The 16,942-nt window shown below is 41.1% G+C and overlaps 2 protein-coding genes across 2 annotated transcripts in view; one reads left to right on the forward strand and one right to left on the reverse strand.

Annotated features, from left to right (window-relative positions):
- Positions 1–9,184, reverse strand: part of ARSB (arylsulfatase B) — a 169,430-nt gene extending 160,246 nt beyond the window's left edge. The window contains exon 1 of the mRNA XM_047731752.1: positions 8,683–9,184. Within this exon, the coding sequence (XP_047587708.1) occupies positions 8,683–9,000 (318 nt within the window). The 5' untranslated portion in view covers positions 9,001–9,184. The remainder of the gene's footprint in view (positions 1–8,682) is intronic.
- Positions 2,578–3,224, forward strand: LOC125101099 (transcription factor BTF3-like). The gene has a single exon (XM_047731759.1). The coding sequence runs from the start codon at positions 2,660–2,662 to the stop codon at positions 3,146–3,148; it is 489 nt and encodes a 162-aa protein (XP_047587715.1). The 5' UTR covers positions 2,578–2,659; the 3' UTR covers positions 3,149–3,224.
- Positions 9,185–16,942: the final 7,758 nt, after the last annotated feature.

Genomic DNA, 16,942 nt, shown 5'->3' on the forward strand with positions numbered 1-16,942 from the left:
TCATTTGTTTATGTGTTTATTTCCTTCCCCCCCATCCCCCCACCCCACCCCACCTCCAGGTCTCTCCTTCCCCTCATCTCACCTCCAACAGACTGCAAGCAACAAGAGATCCCCAGAGTATAGCACAATGCCCGGAATAAAGAGCTGCTCAATAAATATTTGTTGAATGAAAGAACGAATGAAAGCATTATACTTAGTGGTGACAGACTGAAAGCTTTCCTCCAAGATCAGAATAAGAAAAGGATGTCCACTCCTGCCACTTCTAATCAAGAGTGTACTGTAGGTTCTAGTTAGGGCAATTAGATAAGCATCCAGAATGGAAAGCATCCAGATTGGAAAGGAAAAAGCAAAACTATTTCTATTTGCAGATGACAGGGTCTTATATATAGGAAATCCTAAAGCTATCACACACACACACACACACACACACACACACACACACACACACACTCTTTCAGAACTAGTAAGTTCAGCAAGGTTGCAGGATACAGATCAAATGTCAGGTACATTTCCATACACTAACAATGAACAACTGAAAATGAAATTCAGAAAACAATTCCGTATATGACAATATCCAAAAGAGTAAAAACTTAGAACTAAACATAACCAAAGAATTGTAAGACTTGCATGCTGAAAACAACAAAACATTATTGGAAAGAAAGTAAAGAAGACCTAAATAAGTGGAAACATATCCCTTGTTCATAAATTAGAAGACTTACATTGTTAAGGTGGTAATATTCCCCAGATGGATTTACAGATCAATGCAGTCCCTATCAAAATTTCACTGCATTTTTTTATAGAAATGGACAGGTGATCCAAAAATTCATATAGAAATGGGAGGGGCCAAGAATAGCCAAATGAATCTTGAAAAAGAACAAAATTGGAGGGGCGCCTGGGTGGCTCAGTGGGTTAAAGTCTCTGCTTTCGGCTCAGGTCATGATCTCAGGGTCCTTGGATAGAGCCCCGCGTCAGGCTCTCTGCTCAGCGGGGAGCCTGCTTCCCCCTCTCTCTGCCTGCCTCTCTGCCTACTTGTGATCTCTGTCTGTCAAATAAATAAAATCTTAAAAAAAAAAAGAACAAAATTGGAGGACTCAGATTTTCTGATTCTGAGACCTACTACAAAGCTAGAGTAATCAGGATGGTGTCGTGGTGCCATAAGAATGAACATATAGATTGAGATAATAAAACTGTTAAGTCCAGAAATAAACCCATAGACCTATGGTCAACTGATTTGTGACAAGAGTGGGAAAAGCATTCAGTAGGGAAACAATGATCTTTTTAACATATGGTGCTGGGACAACTGGGCATCCACATGCATCCACATACCTCAAAAAAGTACAAAAATTAACTAAAACGCTTCAGAGACCTAAATGTAAGAGCTGAAACTATAAAACTTTTAGAAGAAAACATAGAGGTAAATCTTTATCACTTTAGTGGTTTCTTAGATATGCCACCAAGACCACAAACAGCCAAAGAAATTAAGTTGAACTACATCAAAATTTAAAACTGTTATACATAAAAGGACACGATCAAGAAAGTAAAAGAAAACCCACAGAGAAAATATTTGCAAATCATGTATATGAAAAGGGTTTAACATCCAGAATACACAAAGAACTCCTACAACTTAACAATAAAAAGACAACCCAAATTAAAAATGACAAAGGACTGGAGTTGAGATTTTCTCCAAAGAAATATACAAATGACAAATAAGACATGAAAAGATGCTCAAGGCCATTAGGGAAATCCAAATCAAAGGCACAGTGAGATACCATTCCATAGCCACTACCAAAACTAGAAAGCTATGATCAAAAAGATAGGAACGAGGGCTGGCAAAGATATGGAAAACCCGGAACCCACATACATTATTGTGGTGGAAATGGTGTACCTCCTTTGGAAACAGTTTGGCAGCTCCTCAAAACATTAAACAGAGAGCTGCCGTATGATCTAGCACTCCACTCCTAGGTATATTCCATGAGAGGGGACAAAAAAATATATGTTCACACAAAAACTTGTGCATGGACATTCGTAGCAGCATTATTCACAATAGCCAAAAGACAATGTCCATCAACGTATAGATGGGTAAATAAAATGTTGGCATATCCATACAATAGAATATTATGTGGCCATAAAAAGGAATGGTACATGCCTTAATATGGATGAAAAGATATCTACCTTATGATTCCATTTATATGAGATCCAAAATAGGCAGATCTATAAAGGCAGAAAGTGGATTAGTGGTTGCCGGACGCTGGGGGAAGCGGGGAATGGGGGGTTGACTGCTAACAGTTACGGGGTTTCTTTTTGGGGTAATGGCAAGTTTTAGAATTAGATAATGATGATGACTGTACAACCTTGCAGATATGTGAAAAACTGATAGATTAGACACTTAAAATGGTGCATTTGATGATATGTGAGATACAACTTAAAAAAAAAAAAGTCGAGTATAAGAGGGGTGCCTGGCTGGCTCAGTCAGGGGAGCATAGGACTCTTGACCTTAGGGTTGTGAGTTTGAACCCCATGCTGGGTATAGAGATTACTTAAAAATATAATCTTTTTAAAAAATAGAGTAACGGGGTGCACCTAATCTCAGCTGGTCCGCCCGAGACCCCCTGAGCGCCAACCCTAGTCCCCCGCGCGGTCCCATTTCCGCTCCAACAAGATGAAAGAAACTATCATGAACCAGGAGAAACTCGCCAAACTGCAAGCACAAGTGCGCATTGGTGGGAAAGGAACTGCTCGCCGAAAGAAGAAGGTGGTTCATAGAACAGCTACAGCAGATGATAAAAAACTTCAGTTCTCCTTAAAGAAGTTAGGGGTAAACAATATCTCTGGTATTGAAGAAGTGAGTATGTTCACAAACCAAGGAACAGTGATCCACTTTAACAACCCCAAAGTTCAGGCATCGCTGGCAGCGAACACTTTCACCATTACAGGCCATGCTGAGACAAAGCAGCTGACAGAAATGCTACCCAGTATCTTAAACCAACTTGGTGCAGACAGTCTGACTAGTTTAAGAAGACTGGCTGAAGCTCTGCCCAAACAATCTGTGGATGGAAAAGCACCACTTGCTACCGGAGAGGATGATGATGATGAAGTTCCAGATCTTGTGGAGAATTTTGATGAAGCTTCCAAGAATGAAGCAAACTGAATTGAGTCAACTTCTGGAGAAGATAAAACTTGAGGAAGTTACTGGGAGCTGCTATTTTATATTATGACTGCTTTTTAAAATTTTGTTCATGGATCTGATAAAATCTAGATCTCTAATATTTTTAAGCCCAAGCCCCTTGGACACTGCAGCTCTTTTCAGTTTTTGCTTATACACAATTCATTCTTTGCAGCTAATTAAGCTGAAGAAGCCTGGGAATAAAGTTTGAAACAAGATTAATAAAGTTCTTTGCCTAGGAAAAAAAAAAAATAGAGTAACGGGAAATGAGCAATATCTTATGTTGCAGGTGAGAATGCAGATTCATAAAACCTATTGAAGTACAATTTTATAGGATTTCTCAAAATTACAAATGCATCTACCCTTAAACCCAGAAAAAGTCCTTTTCTAAACTTTCTAAGAATTTATCCTACCGAGATATTTAACCATGTGTAAAAAGATATATAGCGAAGGCACTGACTTCAGCTTGAACATATCAAAAGACTGGAATCTACACCTCCAATCATGATAAGACCGGTTAAGCAAATTATAATATATCCATTTAACAAAATAGTATGCAGATCCATGTAACAAAACACTATACAGTTGTAAAAATTGAGACTGCTCTTTTATAACAATGTGGAATTATTTCAAATGTAAAATAAAACAAACATGTGAAGAGTGTGCTACCATCCACATAAAAAGGGAATGTTCACATATGTATTTGCTTGTATATACATAAAATACCTTTTGAAAGATATACACATACAATTCAGATAACACTGTTTGCCTCCAAAGATGGGGAACGGGATGACTAAGGAACAAATCAGTATGTGTGTGTGTGTGTGTGCACGTGCATGTGCATAGGTGACGATTTCCAGTAATCTTTGAGTTTTCAAACCACTGTACTCTCTATTCAAAAAGATGAACAAAATATACATCTAAAGTATTTTTAAAATAAGTAATGAAGGAGTCATTAGGTTGTGGGAAGAACAGTGTAGAGAGACCTGAATTCTAGTCCTGAATTTACCAATAACCATTTACTTCCTCTTCTGATCAGTCTCCCTCTTCCTCATTCCATCAAACTCTATGCATTTTTCACCAAAGCATGAAGGTTTAAAAAGGTTCATACATGAGGATTCTGAACAATTATATGTCTCAGTATAAAAGGCTGGGTTCAAGTTTCTGTAGAAGCAAGTTCCAGCAGAACAAGCAGCACAACCTTCCGAGCCGCGTAGCTCTAAGCAGGAGTAATCTCTCTTCCCGCCAGTAGATGGGGTCAGTAGCTATGATGAGGTTCATCGGCCAAATTAGAAACCTGCTCTAAGGGACACAACGACTTAGTCTGGAAGAACTGTTGAGCTAGAAGGAGCCTGAGAGTTCAGCCCAGCTCCCGTATTTTACAGATGTGGAAAATGATGTCCACCTGGTCAGAGCGTGAAAACTGACATGGTGAAGACTGGAATCCACATCTCATTATTCCCACCCAGTCCTCTTCATTAAATACTTTAATAAGCCAAAAGGCTAAAACTCAGAATTTGGGAAAACTCAGTTCAATCAGGCTAGGCTTAGTTACCACTTTACACTTTTCTAAAGTTACAAGAAGGGGCGCCTGAGTGGCTCAGTTGTTAAGTGTCTGCCTTCTGCTCAGGTCATGACTCTGGGGTCCTGGGACTGAGCCCCACATCAGGCTCCCTGCTTGGTGGGGAGCCTGCATCTCCTCTCCCACTCTCCCGCCTGTGTTCCCTGTCTTGTTGTATTTCTCGCTGTCAAATAAATAAATAAAATATTTTAAAAAATAAAAATAAAAAATAAGGTTACATGACTATGGAAAGGATTGTTCTTTAAATATTCTATTAAAAGATGGTTAAGTTCACAGATAGAACTATTACATAGTTCTTTGAAGTACCTAATTTTGAAATAGTCAACAAATTTCCTCATTTTAGTGTCTAAATTTTTGCACAACCCGTGACTCGTTCAGAAATAAAACCTCTCCTCCTATTTTCATTTTCCATTTAACATAGGAAACTCCTAACTTGAAACATGATGGGTTAATTTTTTGTTGTTGAGATGTTTAGAAATTACCTAAACACCCCCCAAATAATGGATTATTTAGTAAATCTGAAGCAGCTCTTGTGATATTTTTAATAATTCTGAGTGGGCAACACAGTGTGGTGTAACCACAGTTGTGGTTACAGAGCCACACGGCCTGGCCATGTCCTGGTCTACCACTTACTAGCCCTGGGACCTTGGGCAAGCTTCTTGCCCTCTTCCAGCCTTGGTTTCCTTGTTATCAAATAGGGATAAAAGTAGTACCTATCTCATCGGGTTGCTGAGAGAAGTCAGTGAACTAAAAAAATGCTCAGAATGGTATCAGTCTATAGTGTCTGAGGACAATGAAGCTCCTTAGTTCTCCCTGAAATGCTGGGTCCTTTAAAAAAGAACGCTTGCTAGCCTGAGGTAATTTGTAATTGGGTCTTCTGAACTTAGAATAAAACAGGGGAGAAAAGTCAAGTAAAATGTTCAGGGAGACTAGCTTGCTACACTGAGCGGTCTCTGAACTGTTTCAGAATACTTAGCTTCTATTCTTCCTTGGCTCCTTAACTACAGGATACTCTAAGCTCATTTTTTCTCCAAGACGGAATGGTGGTGACTGGTGGAGAAGGATGTTAGGGGACAAAAGCAGCCAATTATAAGAACAAGTTTTATAAAGTATGGTACTTCATGTTCAAGTCTGTAAGAAGGGAGGAAGTTAGAGAAATGAATGGCTCTCCCATTCTTCCGCAATTTGAGTTCAGTTCTCTTATTTCAGGGCAAATGCAGAACTATTTGGGGAACACCCTGCCATTCTCTCCTTTCTTCTTTACTCAAACGCTCCTTTACTCCTACTAAGTGTCCAGGGTGAGATCTGCCTTTGAGCAGGGATTTCTGATTATACCTTGCAGCCAAAGCTAGACCTGGGGAAAGTACTTAGGTCTGCTGGTGAAGGGAGCCATCCTTTACCTCCATGGAAACCTGGGCAAGAGCTACTTCTCAGTGCTGTAGTAAAACTCTATCTTTTCTGTTTCTACAAGTCTTCAGATCAGTGTGGAAATCTTTATCACAAATAAACCCTCCCTTCTCTTGATTTCTGGAAAATGAGGCTACGGTTGATCGAGCGGCTACATGAACACAGATTGAGGAGGGCAAAGTTCAAGCATATCCCGTGACTTGCAGAGTAAGGGCTCAAAATATATTTGTTGAATAAACAATACGTGTATAAGAAGGTATGCTTGTGTTCTCAAACAGTCTCCTTTTATTGTATTTAATATAATAGCCATAATCACATCAGGATCTTAAAATCAACAATCTTACTCAGATTAAGCAAAGAGTACACAATTTTATGGGCCTGAGATGACTACTGGATACAGGAGGGGAACAAGACCCAGTTTTACCACTTTCTAGCTATGTGATTCTTGTAATCAAACTTCTACAAGTTCACTTCCTCATCTATAAAAGGGGATTAAAAGTTACAGCTACATCATGGGCTATTTCAAGAATTCACTTTAAAAACAGTAAAGCACCGTGCAAATGTTCTCAATATTCTTATTCATCTAACATATGTGCACGCTCTCTGTAAGTACACGTATCTCTGTTAACTGAAGAGACGTTTTTATTTTTATTTTTTAAAAGATTTATTTATTTATTTATTTATTTGACAGACAGAGATCACAAGTAGGCAGAGAAACAGGCAGAGAGAGAGAGAAAGGAGGAAGCAGGCTCCCCATTGAGCAGAGAGCCCAATGTGGAGCTCAATCCCAGGACCCTGGGATCATGACCTGAGCCGAAGGCAGAGGCTTTAACCCACTGAGCCACCCAGGCGCCCCTAAAGAGATGTTTTTAAAGAAAAGCTTTTAGAGATAATGTGAGCTTTCACTTCTCATCTGTCAGATTGGCTAGTCTCAAAAGAACAAGAAATAACAAGTGTTGGTGAGGATGTGGAGAAAAGGGAGCCCTCCTGCCCTGTTGATAGAAATGTAAGTTGTACAGCCACTAGGGAAAACAGTACAGACATTCCTCAAAAAATTAAAAATAGAGCTATCGCATGACCCAGCAGTACCACTTCTGGATAGTTATCAGAAGAAAGGGGCAAACCAATCTGAGGAGATCTATACATCCCTATGTTCTCTGCAAAGCTTTTTTTTTTTTACGATTTTTTTTCATTTGACACAGAGAGATAGCAAAACACGGAATACAAGCAGGGGGAGTGGGAGAGGGAGAATGCAAAGTGAAGTCCGAGAAAGACAAATACCATATGATTTCATTTATGTGTGGAATCTAAAAACCAAAACAATGAACAAACAAAACAAGATTTTATAGACACAGGCAACAGTTGGCTTCCAGAAGAGAGAGGAGTTGGGGGGCAGGTGAAAGGGTGAAGATGATTCAAAGGTACAAACTTCTAAATAAAAAAAATAAATAAGTTATGGAGATATAACATACAGCACTGGGAATATAGCCAATAATATTGTCCTAATTTTGTATGGTGATAATGACAGCAAGACTTATTGTGGGGATCACTTCATAAAGTATAAAAATAGAAAATCACTATGATGCACACCTGAAGCCGACAGGATATTCTACACCAATTATACTTGAACCGTAAGTAGGTAAGAAAGGTGCTCAGAAGCATCCAACGCAAGGTTAAATAAAAATCTCAGCAGCCCAAGAAAAATCAGCCTCGGTAGGTGCACTGTGCCGAGGACTGGAAAAATGAATCTTTGGTCGGACAGCCCTAACCTAGGACCGCTGGGTTCGCAGGAGAGCAGAGTTGCACCCTCGGTGGGCATTCTTTCCCCCCCACACACACCTTTTTTTTAAAGATTTTATTTATTTATTTTTCAGAGATCACAAGTAGGCAGAGAGGCAGGCAGAGAGAGAGGAGGAAATAGGCTCCCCGCTGAGCAGGGAGCCCGATGTGGGGCTCGATGTGGGGCTCGATACCAGGACCCACAGATCATGACCTGGGCAGAGGCTTAATCCACTGAGCCACCCAGGCGCCCCCACTCTTCTCCCTTTATTCGATTCCCCCCGTCCCTCCGCTCCACTCCGGGAGCCGAGCCCCCTCCCTGTCCTCCGTGCGTCGTCCAGACCTCTCCGCAGAGGCCGCTCAGACCCTTCGGCCTACGGCTCGTAGGCCCAGCAACTAGCACTCCCCTCGAAACCCTTTCACCCCGACCTTTAGAAAACGAAAGACAGAAAAAGCGCCGGAGAAGGTGGGGCTCGGAGGACTGCGGTAGCCTCGGGGCGGACATGCGCAGAGGCCGCGCCGGCCTACGGGCCCGGGGGGAGCGGGGACCGCGCGGCCAGGGAAGGGGAGCAGCCGCCTGGGCTGACCCAGCTCGGGGAGCTGGCCCCGCTAGCCGGCGCCCGCCCGGGCCTCCCGGCCCCACCTCCCAGAGGCTCGCGGGCCACCCGGTCGAGCCGCGGCCGCGGTAGGGGCGGAGCGCGGCGCCAGCGGCGGGCTGGCGGGCCGGCGGGCCGCCGGGGGCGCTGCGTACCTGGTAGCGACCGGTGAGCAGCTGGCTCCGCGAAGGCGTGCACAGCGGCTGCGTGTAGTAGTTGTCCAGGAGCACCCCGCCGGCCGCCAGCGCGTCCAGGTGCGGCGTGCGGATGTTGGAGCCGTGGAAGCCCACGTCGTTCCAGCCCAGGTCGTCCGCCAGCACGAAGACCAGGTGCGGCGGCCGGCCGGCCCCGGCGCCTGCGCCCGGCGGGGCAGCCAGCAGTAGCAGCCTCAGCAGCAACGGGAGGACGCCGGGGAGGAGCGGCCGCCGCGGGCTGGGGCCTCGGGGCTGGCTCGCCGCGCCGCGCTGGCCCATTCTTCGCCCCGCGCGGTCCCCGCGCCTGTGGCTCCGGCAGCCCCCGGCACCGCTTGCAGAATCAGGAACTGGGCGGCCGGGCCTGCCCCGCCCCCGCAAGGGATCTCACCCCCGGCGGGCGGCGGGCTGTAGAGGCCTGGCCCCGGGGCACCCGCCGCCACTGACCGGGCCTGGGCGCGTGTGGCGGGGGAGGAGCCAGTGGAGAAGCGCCCGGGGGCTCCCGCTCCTGGGCTCCGTGGAAGCTCTGCTGATGCTTATGAGAGCCAAGACTTCTTCTCTTTCCCGAGACGAACTTTGCAATGTAGCATCCTCAGAGGAGCAGATGTAGCCTTTTTAGTAACTTTTCGCCATTTACAAAGCATTTTCTTTAAATTCCGCCTGCAAACTCGGCAGCTAGGAACTATAAATAATGTACCCTCCTCCCCGCCCCCCAGCCTAACTCAAACTCACATCCTGTGCCGTGATATTTTTTTTCTAAAGATTTTATTTATTTATTTATTTGACAGACAGAGATCACCAGTAGGCAGAGAGAGAGGGAGGAAGCAGGCTCCCTGCTGAGCAGAGAGCCCGATGTGGGGCTCGATCCCAGGACCCTGAGACTATGACCCGAGCTGAAGGCAGAGGCTTAACCCATTGAGCAACCCAGGCGCCCCCTGAGCCGTGATATTTTAAAGGTCATGGAGGAATCATTTCTGGCAAAAGAACTCATAGATTTGTGCAAGTGGGAGGTGGATGGGGAGGCAGAACGCTAGGTGATGTTTGAGATGCATTTATGAATAGCATACGACCGTGAAGCCACTTCCTCCTCACTACCCAAAAGAGGGCCCAATACACACTCCGATGGCCCAGTGCCCTTTTGAAGGTGCAGTTTTATTTAGGCTGCCCTGAGGATGGCGGCGGGGGTGGGGGGTGCTGTTGTGTGACCATTGAGTAGCTCATTAGAATGTTCAGGTATGAGTCTCTTCATGGCTGACTCCTCGACATTCAAGTAGTGAGCCAGAGAAGTATAGTATGTAATTTGCCTGAAATCATCTGAGAATGGAAGGAAAAAAGTCTCTTAACCACATGCTCATTGAAGTGGCAAGTTAGCCTTATGACCAGTACATTCCCACCGCCATCCAAAACTGTCTGCCTCTTCTGTGTCTGGAGATAGACTGTAACTGTTTACACTTATGGGGACTAGTGGGTTAGGCACTCTATCCTTTCAGGTTATCTGAGTCTGATACCATGGGAATTATTTCACAGCTTTATAAGTTGTGGGTAACTGGTACCAAGGGAAACTAATTCTTTTTTTTTTTTTTAACATGTTTTCTTTAAATTCAATTAATTAACATATAATGTATTATTGGTTTCAGAGGTACAGGCCTGTGATTCATCAGTCTCATATATAATACCCAGTGCTTATTACATCACATTTCCTCCTCAATGTCCACCAGTTACCCCATCCCTCCATACTGCTCCCCCCACCAGCAACCTTCAACTTGTTTCCTATGGTTGAGTCTCTTATGGTCTGTCTCCCTCTCTGGTTTTGTCTTATTTTTTCCTCTTTTCCCTTCTGATCTTCTGTTTTGTTTCTCAAATTCCTCATATCAGGAGATCATATGATAATTGTCTTTCTCTGATTGACTTACTTCACTTAGCATAATACCTTCTAGTTCCATCTACCTTATTGCAAATGGCAAAATTTCATATTTTTGATGGCTGCATAATATTCCTATGTGTGCGTGTGCGTGTGTGTGTGTGTGTGTCTGTACCCCATCTTCTTTATCCATTCATCTATTGATGGACATCTGGGCTCTTTCCATAGTTTGGCTATTGTGGACATTGCTGCTATAAACACTGGGGTGCACATGCCCCTTCGGATCACTACATTTGTATCCTTGGGGTAAGCACCCAGTAGTGCAATATCTGGGTCATAGGGTAGCTCTATTTTCAACTTTTTGAGGAACCTCCATACTGTTTTCCAGAGTGGCTGCACCAGCTTGCATTCCCACCAATAGTATAGGAGGGTTCCCTTTTCTCCACATCCTTACCAAAATCCTGCTGTCCTTGATTTGTTAATTTTAGCCATTCTGACTGGTGTGAGGAGGTATCTTGTGGTTTTGATTTGTATTTCCCTGAGACGAGTGATGTTGAGCACTTTTTCATGTGTCTGCTGGCCATTTGGATGTCTTTTTTGTAGAAATGTCTGTTCATGCCTTCTGGCCATTTCTTGATTGGATTCTTTGTTCTTTGGGTGTTGAGGTTGAGAAGTTCTTTATAGATTTTGGATACTAGCCCTTTATCTTATATGTCATTTGCAAATATCTTCTCCTATTCTGTCAGTTGTCATTTGGTTTTGTCAACTGTAGAAACTAATCCTTGTTTGTACATACGCAACAGAATTCTCTCCAGTGGAGTGACAGTCCCATGGCCAAGGAAACAAGTTTTGCCTTCACTTGCACATTTGGTTTAATATTCATGGTCTGATTCTTGGGTTGTCCTTTGAACTAGTTTTAATACCTTATCAGTTTCCTCATTAATTGAATTAAATAAAATCTTTAACATGTATTTGTTTTTATATTTGTACAAGGGTCATTTTATCTTTTTAAAAAAATTATCCTTTAACATATGGAGTATTTTCCTTGTACATATAACTACTTTTCTTTGCATAAAGTGGATTAGTTAATGACACATCCAAGTTTAATCTCTAGTGGAATCAGTGGAATTTAGCAGGAAAAAAAATGTAAAGTTAGCATTACTTTTAAAAAAATAATTTTGAAGAGCTGTTTGATTCTAATTAAGGCTTGAAAATTTCATTTAAAGATCCCATAAGAGACAATAAAAGCTTGAGAATTTTCTACTATGCCATTGCATGTCCTTTCTCTCCATAACTGTTCCTCCCTACCCTTCCTGATAGAAATCAAATTGCCCAAACATGGCTGTTGATCTGCAGAAACAGTTCCTCCTTTGACCACCTGCTCCAAAACTAGCTACACTGAGACTTCCCATATCCTGCATTTTCAAACAAAAACCTATGCTAATTGTGCTCTGGAAATGCATTAATTTAAAAGTTAATTTTAGGGGCACCTGGGTGGCTCAGTGGGTTAAGCCTCTGCCTTCGGCTCAGGTCATGATCTCAGGGTTCTGGAATCGAGCCCCGCATCGGGCTCTCTGCTCGGCGGGGAGCCTGCTTCCTCCTCTCTCTCTCTCTGCCTGCCTCTCTGCCTACTTGTAATCTCTATCAGTCAAATAAATAAATAAAGTCTTTTTTTTTAAAAAAAAGTTAATTTTATTTTTATGTCTCGAACACATGATATGCGGTACAGGCTAGTTATTATGAAGTCTCTCAGTTGGACTTTGATATTTCCTGATGACTAGACTCAGGTAATGGGTTTGTGCAGAAGTATCATAAAAGTGATATATCTTCTTGAGGCTTCATATTAAGAAGGACATGATTTTGATTTATTATTTGATCATTTTTTAAGGCAGCCATTTCTCCACTATAAAGTTACTATTTTCCCCTTGTAACTAATCATATTTTATGGAGAGATAATTTGAAAATACATTTATATTCTATTTTTCTAAAACTTTTTAGCACTCACTGATGCTTCTTGCTTTGATCTATTATTACTAGATAGTTGCTGAATGGTGATTTTCTAATTCTATCACTCCTTCTATATTAATTAGCTGTCAAGTAGGAAAGAAGTTTGCCTTCTCTCCCATTAATTTGTTCATTTAAATCACTCTAAACTCATGGATTCTTGTTTTAATCAATGTGCTTGACTATAATTATTTTTATCCTCAAATTTCCTTTGATTTGGCCAGGGGGAGCCCCTTCAGTCTGGCTCTTTATACTGGTTTGGCGTATCCTTTTTAAACTTTGAGCACTCCCCTACTTTTTGATACAACAAGGTATTCTAGGTTCATCTTGTACTTTTCCTCCCCCAACCCTGGAATTAACCATTTCTACAAGGAACCCTCCCTGATTGCTTTTAATGGAGGATGGCATCTAGAAATCAATATCTGTGCTATAGTATAGTATATAGTAGAGTATATAGCTCGTTGCTACTGGGCTGTCATTACTTCCAGGATCTCTCATCAGACAAAGATAGGAACTAGATGTATATATTCACGCAGATATAAGTATGTACATATAGTATATTGATACATACGAATAGGTACAAAACCATAAGTTCATAGTGAATATCTCCAATTCTACTTTCCCCCTTTCCATACTATATGGGTAGTACCAATTTTCATTGTTACCAGCCATTAAAATTTCATACTTTTTAATTTTTGCCAATCTGATATGAGAAATGGTATCTCAGGATAGTTTTTGGTTTTGCCTTTTTTGTTGTTTTTTAAGATTTTATGTATTTATTTGACAGAGAGATAGAAAGTGCACAGGTAGGCAGAGAGGCAGGCAGAGAGAGGGGGGGAAGCAGGCTCTTTGCTGAGCAGGGAGCTCGATGCGGGGCTGGATCCCAGGACCATGGGATCATGACCTGAGCCAAAGGCAGCTGCCTAACCAACTGAGCCACCCAGGAGCTCCTGTTTTCCATTTCTCTTGTGGGTAAGGTTAAACATCTTTTGAGATGTGGAAGGGCCATTTTTACATCATTTTTGTGAATTGTGTCATTTTCAACTGGTTTGGATCTCTTCCCCCTCAATTTTAAAAGTTCTTTATGGACTACCTCTTTAACTGTGATATGTGATATGTACCAGAAGTATTTTCTCCCAGTTTGTCAACTGTCAAATATTTTGTTATGGTGTTTTTTGATAAGCAAAGGTGACTTTTTTAACGTCCTCAAATCTATCAATTTTTTTCTTGCATCTGGAATTTTTGAGTCATGATTTGACTTTCCTTATGCCAAATTTAAAGTAAAATTCACCCACATTTTCTTCTAGTATGGTTTCAGTTTTCATATTTAGGTCCCTGACTCATTGGCATTTATTTTTGTGGATGCTGTGAGATTTGAATCTAATTTTACCCTTTTCCAAATGGTTACCCAGTTCCTAACACCATTTGTAAAGAAAATAAAGAGGTTTATGCTGCCCCACTGCTATGAGACACCATATTTATCATATGCTTCATTTTCTCATATACTTGAGTCTATTTCTGGGCTTTCAGTTCTATTCCACTAGCATGTCTGTTGACTCAGGCACTGTAATTGTTTCAGTTACAGAGGCTTTATAATATGTTTTAATGTATGATAGGAATAATGACCCCTCATAATTTAATATTTAGTGCTTTCCTGGTTATTCCTGCATGCTTATTTTGTCATATGAATTTTAACATCAACATGTCCAGTTCCATAAAAAAAAAAAAAAATTTGTTGGTGTGCCGCCTGGGTGGATCAGTCAGTTAAGTGTCTGCGTTTGGCTCAGGTCATGATCTCAGGGTCCTGGGACTGAATCCCACGTCAGGCTCCCTGCTCAGTGGGGAGCCTGCTTCTTCTCCCTCTGCCTGCCACACCCCCTGCTTGTGCTCTCTCTCTCTTTATCTCTCTCTGTGTGTCAAATAAATAAATAAAAATCCTGATAAAAAAATGTTTTAAGGGGTGCCTGTGTGGCTTGGTGGTTTAAGCGTCTGCCCTCAACTTGGGTCATGGTCTCGGGGTCCTGGGATTGAGCCCCACATCGGGCTCTCTGCTCAGCGGGGAGCCTGCTTCCCTCTCTCTCTCTCTGCCTGCCTCTCCCCCTACCTGTGATCTCTCTCTCTCAAAGAAATAAATAAAATCTTTTTAAAAAATGTTTTAAAAATTTTGTTGGTATTTTTATTGGACTTGCATTAAATTTATAAACTAATTTAGAGACAACTGAAGTCTTTGTAATATTAAGTTGTCCTATCTAAAGACAAAGGTTATCTTCCATTTATTAAGTCTACTTTTGTCTTTAAGAAGTTTTAAAATTTTTCCTCAGATCAACTTTGTGCTTGTCTTGTTAACTTTATTCCTAAATATTTTATCTTCTCTGTTGCTACTAGAAGGGGGCTTTCTTTATATCCTTTAACTGGTTATTATTTGTGGACATGAAGTTTACTGATTTCTGCATGATAATTTATATTCTGCCAAATACTGAATTATTTCACTCTTTGAGTTTGTTTAATTATTGATTTTTAAGGGTTTTTCCAGTACATAGTCATATTGATAAAAACCATTTCAGTCAGTTAGGAGATGCAAAAATTAGGACTGAAACAAAGTCAGCTTCCAACTCACTAGTGGGTATAAAAGTTAATTTGGGGGTAGGTAGAGTACTTGGAACTTGGGATATATTTTTTATGTAGAAAGGATATTTTATAGGGATACTTGGGTGGTTTAGTCAGTTAAGTATCTGCCTTTAGCTCAGGTCATGTTACTGGGGTCTTGGGATCGATCCCCACATCCAGCTCCCTGCTCAGTGGGGAATCTGCTTCTCCCTCTCCCTCTCCCTCCTGCTCGTGCTCTTTCTGTCTCCCTCAAATTAATAAATAAAAAAATCTTAAAAAAAAGAAAATATATGGGGCGCCTGGGTGGCTCAGTGGGTTAAGCCGCTGCCTTCGGCTCAGGTCATGATCTCAGGGTCCTGGGATCGAGTCCCACGTCGGGCTCTCTGCTCAGCGAGAAGCCTGCTTCTCTCTCTCTCTCTCTCTCTCTCTCTCTCTCTCTGCCTTCCTCTCCGTCTACTTGTGATCTCTCTCTGTCAAATAAATAAATAAAATCTTTAAAAAAAAAAAAAGAAAATATATCATACATAACACTTGGTTTGCATCTAACCCATACAAAACCTATTTAACTCATAGTTAAAATCTCTTAACTCCTGAAGTCAATAAGAAAAAGACCAACAATCCATTTTTAAATGGACAAAATTTTGGAACATAATAGTTTACAGGAAAGGAGATATAAGTTGCTATTAAATAAATGAATAGATGTTCAACCTCACTCAAGGGGAAAAATACAAATTGAACCTTCAATGATATACCACTGATACTAGTGATAACTCACTACTTTTGGTATGGCATAAAGAAACAAGCCATCTCACACATTAATTGCAGAGGTGAAATTTGGCATAATCTCTAAGAGAAACAATTTTGCTTATCTATCAGAATGCACATACTCTTTAATCCAGCAATTCCCGTTGTAGGAATTTATCCTTCAGATATATTCATTGGGAGAAACAGCATGTGCATGAAGATAATCATTTTAGTTTTAGTTTTTTTAGAAAAAGGCAAATAATAGGGTCTGGCCAAATTAATTATGGAATACTAAGTAGTCATTCAGAAGGATGATATGGAATAATCTCCAAAACATAGCATTACTTTTTAAAAGCTAGGCAAAAAACATTATGTTTGGTATACCTTAATTTGTTTAAAAATATATGTATATATGTATATATATATCTGTATTCATATATTTTCATGTTTTAAGAGAGAGTGTATTTATAGAGTATCTCAGGATACAGAAGAAATAGAGAAGGATACAGAAGAAATAATAATAATAATAATATAATAATAATAATTGATTGTCTCTGGGCAGATAGGTTGCAAAAAAGAATAGGAGAGATACTGACTTTTCGCCATATATCCTTTATGCATTGTAAATTTTTAACTTTATACATATATTATCTATTTCTAATAATATTAATAATGGTAATAATGTTATTTACATTTAAACAAAAATTAAATTGCATTATGAGAATAGAGTGCTAAGACAAATATTCTCCAATGAACATGTTTGGAAAGCCCCAAGGCCATGCACTAAGACAATCACATTGATGCTCTTGATGTGCCTCCTCATTTCTCCAGTTTGCAACCCCCCTGGTTCTTGGCACAGTGCTAACCAGCTAGAAGCTATGCTTAGAAGTTAGGATACCTGTGTTTCAATGCTTCTCCCAACCCATTTGGTTTTAGTGTCTTTGAATATGATAAATATTGCATACAAAGTCTAAAACACTATCTCTAAATGTTTAACCGTTGGGGTAG

The sequence above is a fragment of the Lutra lutra genome, chromosome 5, assembly GCF_902655055.1.
Source record: "Lutra lutra chromosome 5, mLutLut1.2, whole genome shotgun sequence".
NCBI classification, from domain to species: Eukaryota; Metazoa; Chordata; class Mammalia; order Carnivora; family Mustelidae; genus Lutra; species Lutra lutra.

Coding starts and splice junctions, on each gene's coding strand:
- LOC125101099 (XM_047731759.1), top strand. CDS start 2,660: ATGAAAGAAACTATCATGAACCAGGAGAAACTCGCCAAACTGCAAGCA.